Raw genomic sequence first — 1904 nt, 5'->3', positions numbered from 1 at the left:
ATTCATTTGTTTTCTCAATAAATTGCCCAAATTTGCATTCACAACTGCGTAAAGAAATTTCAACATATTTTCTTTAAACTATCATATCAGGAATGTAATCTGGTACTGGATACAATATTGCCTGATTCTATTTAAGAGGGCATGATCAAAACATCTTTTTGAATCATATGAAAATGATCCATATATCTGAATGCTCTTCCATACATCAACACTAAATACATATGATTGAATTTAATCTGCATATCATCTAACTGGCGATCCATTGTCGGTATCCATGTCAAAATAGTAAGTTTTATAAAGACTAACCTCATTTTCTAACATATTATAAAAAAAAAATAGAAGCAACTTCTCCTAAATATATATTGAGGTGTGTTGTCTTTAAACTACTTATAGCTCGAAAGGTTGCAAATACTCTATCTTAGGATCCGGCCTAAAGCGGAATGGCACCTTCTCTTCATTCATCCTCTTGAGGGTTATAGAATTTCTTGGATATAGTACTCCAGGGATGCAGTGTTTAGCTACATCAGCGCCATTCCCTTTTAGAACTAAAATCGAGCCTACAGGTAAAGGGATCTCCACAAAACCTTGAAATTCTCCATCACCAACAATCTGAATTTCTGTTCTGAACATAATATTACACTTGTTGATGAATGAGACCGTGCAGACTGGTCTCACAAAATCATGACGATCAACATGTGGAGGAATGCAGTCACCAGCCTCGTAGATGTTAATTATGCAGCTATTAGGAATACAATCTGCTGGTAAGATATGCCAGGTCACCAATAGTTTGATTATCTTCTTTATGAATGATGGTAAATGGAAAACTTTGTCATGGCAAATTATTCTAGGCAAATTTCCTTCCTTGTCCTGAGCAAAATTGTAACAGCAGCCATACTGTATTGTAACCCTTCCCTTACCTCGTTTCTACTTCTTGGGCTTGAAATATGTTCTTCTTTTTAACCGACCAGCATGCCTCATGTCTCTTTCTAGAAAGATACACTCTACAATGTCATCCTGCTCACTGTCAGTGAATACATTGGTGTGCAATTTTAATCCTTCAAGTATTTTAAGATACTTTCCTTAAAGCCTCTGAAAAAAGCTCGAAATTCTATTTCTAACTTTCTCATATTTTTCAAGCTCATGTTTCAGAATAATTTGTAAAGGACGTGTTCTATTTACAAATTGAGGAATGTAAGGCTCAACCTCCATAGATATTTCTTAAGTCCTTTCTTTCTTAGAAATCACCTTTTCTTCAGCCTTTACGGGCTGAGATAGCACATCAACTGGCCGATTAGAAGCTTTCTCTTTTAATTTGATTTCCATTTTTGCAATAACATCTTCATTTTCCCCTTATTCTTTTAACTGCTCCATCATCTTATGGATGCGGCGATTTCGATTTCTTTTTTGTGTGCGAGTGAGTGTTGCTTTACCTTCTGGCTGATCGTCGGTAAGGGTAGCACCAACAAGCTCGTCCTTTGAAGTCATTACCATCAACCTCATCCAATTAATTGCAGCATTACTTAATTCCGCTTCATCAATTTTTTCTAACTTTATTTTCTTCTCAACAGTGAATTGAAACTTACTCTTGAATTTTAATATAGGCTTTTGCTCGCAAAATTCTTCTTTATTGACTACGATTAAGGCTGAACTTTAGTAATCTAGCTCTATTTGGTCAAAGTTGAGATCAAATTCAATCACTGCCCCTTCTTCAAACTTTTATTTGTTAAGGGAAACCCCATGCCATTCTTGAATGTAAAGATCAGCCTTCCTCCTGACATTTTCCTGTACCAAAATAAGAAAACAATCAGTATATCAGACTGGGCTTAAGAAAGAACAATACGAATTCATTATATATATATATATATATATATATATATTTTTGTCCTCTCTTATTTTTGTGGTCT

General features: G+C 34.9%; 1 protein-coding gene across 1 annotated transcript; it reads right to left on the bottom strand.

Annotated features, from left to right (window-relative positions):
- Positions 1-387: 387 nt before the first annotated feature.
- Positions 388-1323, bottom strand: LOC110033538 (RNA demethylase ALKBH5-like). Its single transcript, XM_020737556.1, has 2 exons — positions 1246-1323; positions 388-867 (listed from the first exon to the last, which is right to left on the bottom strand). The coding sequence occupies exons 1-2, from the start codon at positions 1321-1323 to the stop codon at positions 388-390; spliced, it is 558 nt and encodes a 185-aa protein (XP_020593215.1).
- Positions 1324-1904: the final 581 nt, after the last annotated feature.

Source organism: Phalaenopsis equestris, unplaced genomic scaffold (assembly GCF_001263595.1).
Source record: "Phalaenopsis equestris unplaced genomic scaffold, ASM126359v1 Scaffold001215, whole genome shotgun sequence".
NCBI classification, from domain to species: domain Eukaryota; kingdom Viridiplantae; phylum Streptophyta; class Magnoliopsida; order Asparagales; family Orchidaceae; genus Phalaenopsis; species Phalaenopsis equestris.
This window is presented reverse-complemented; position numbering and strand designations above follow the sequence as displayed.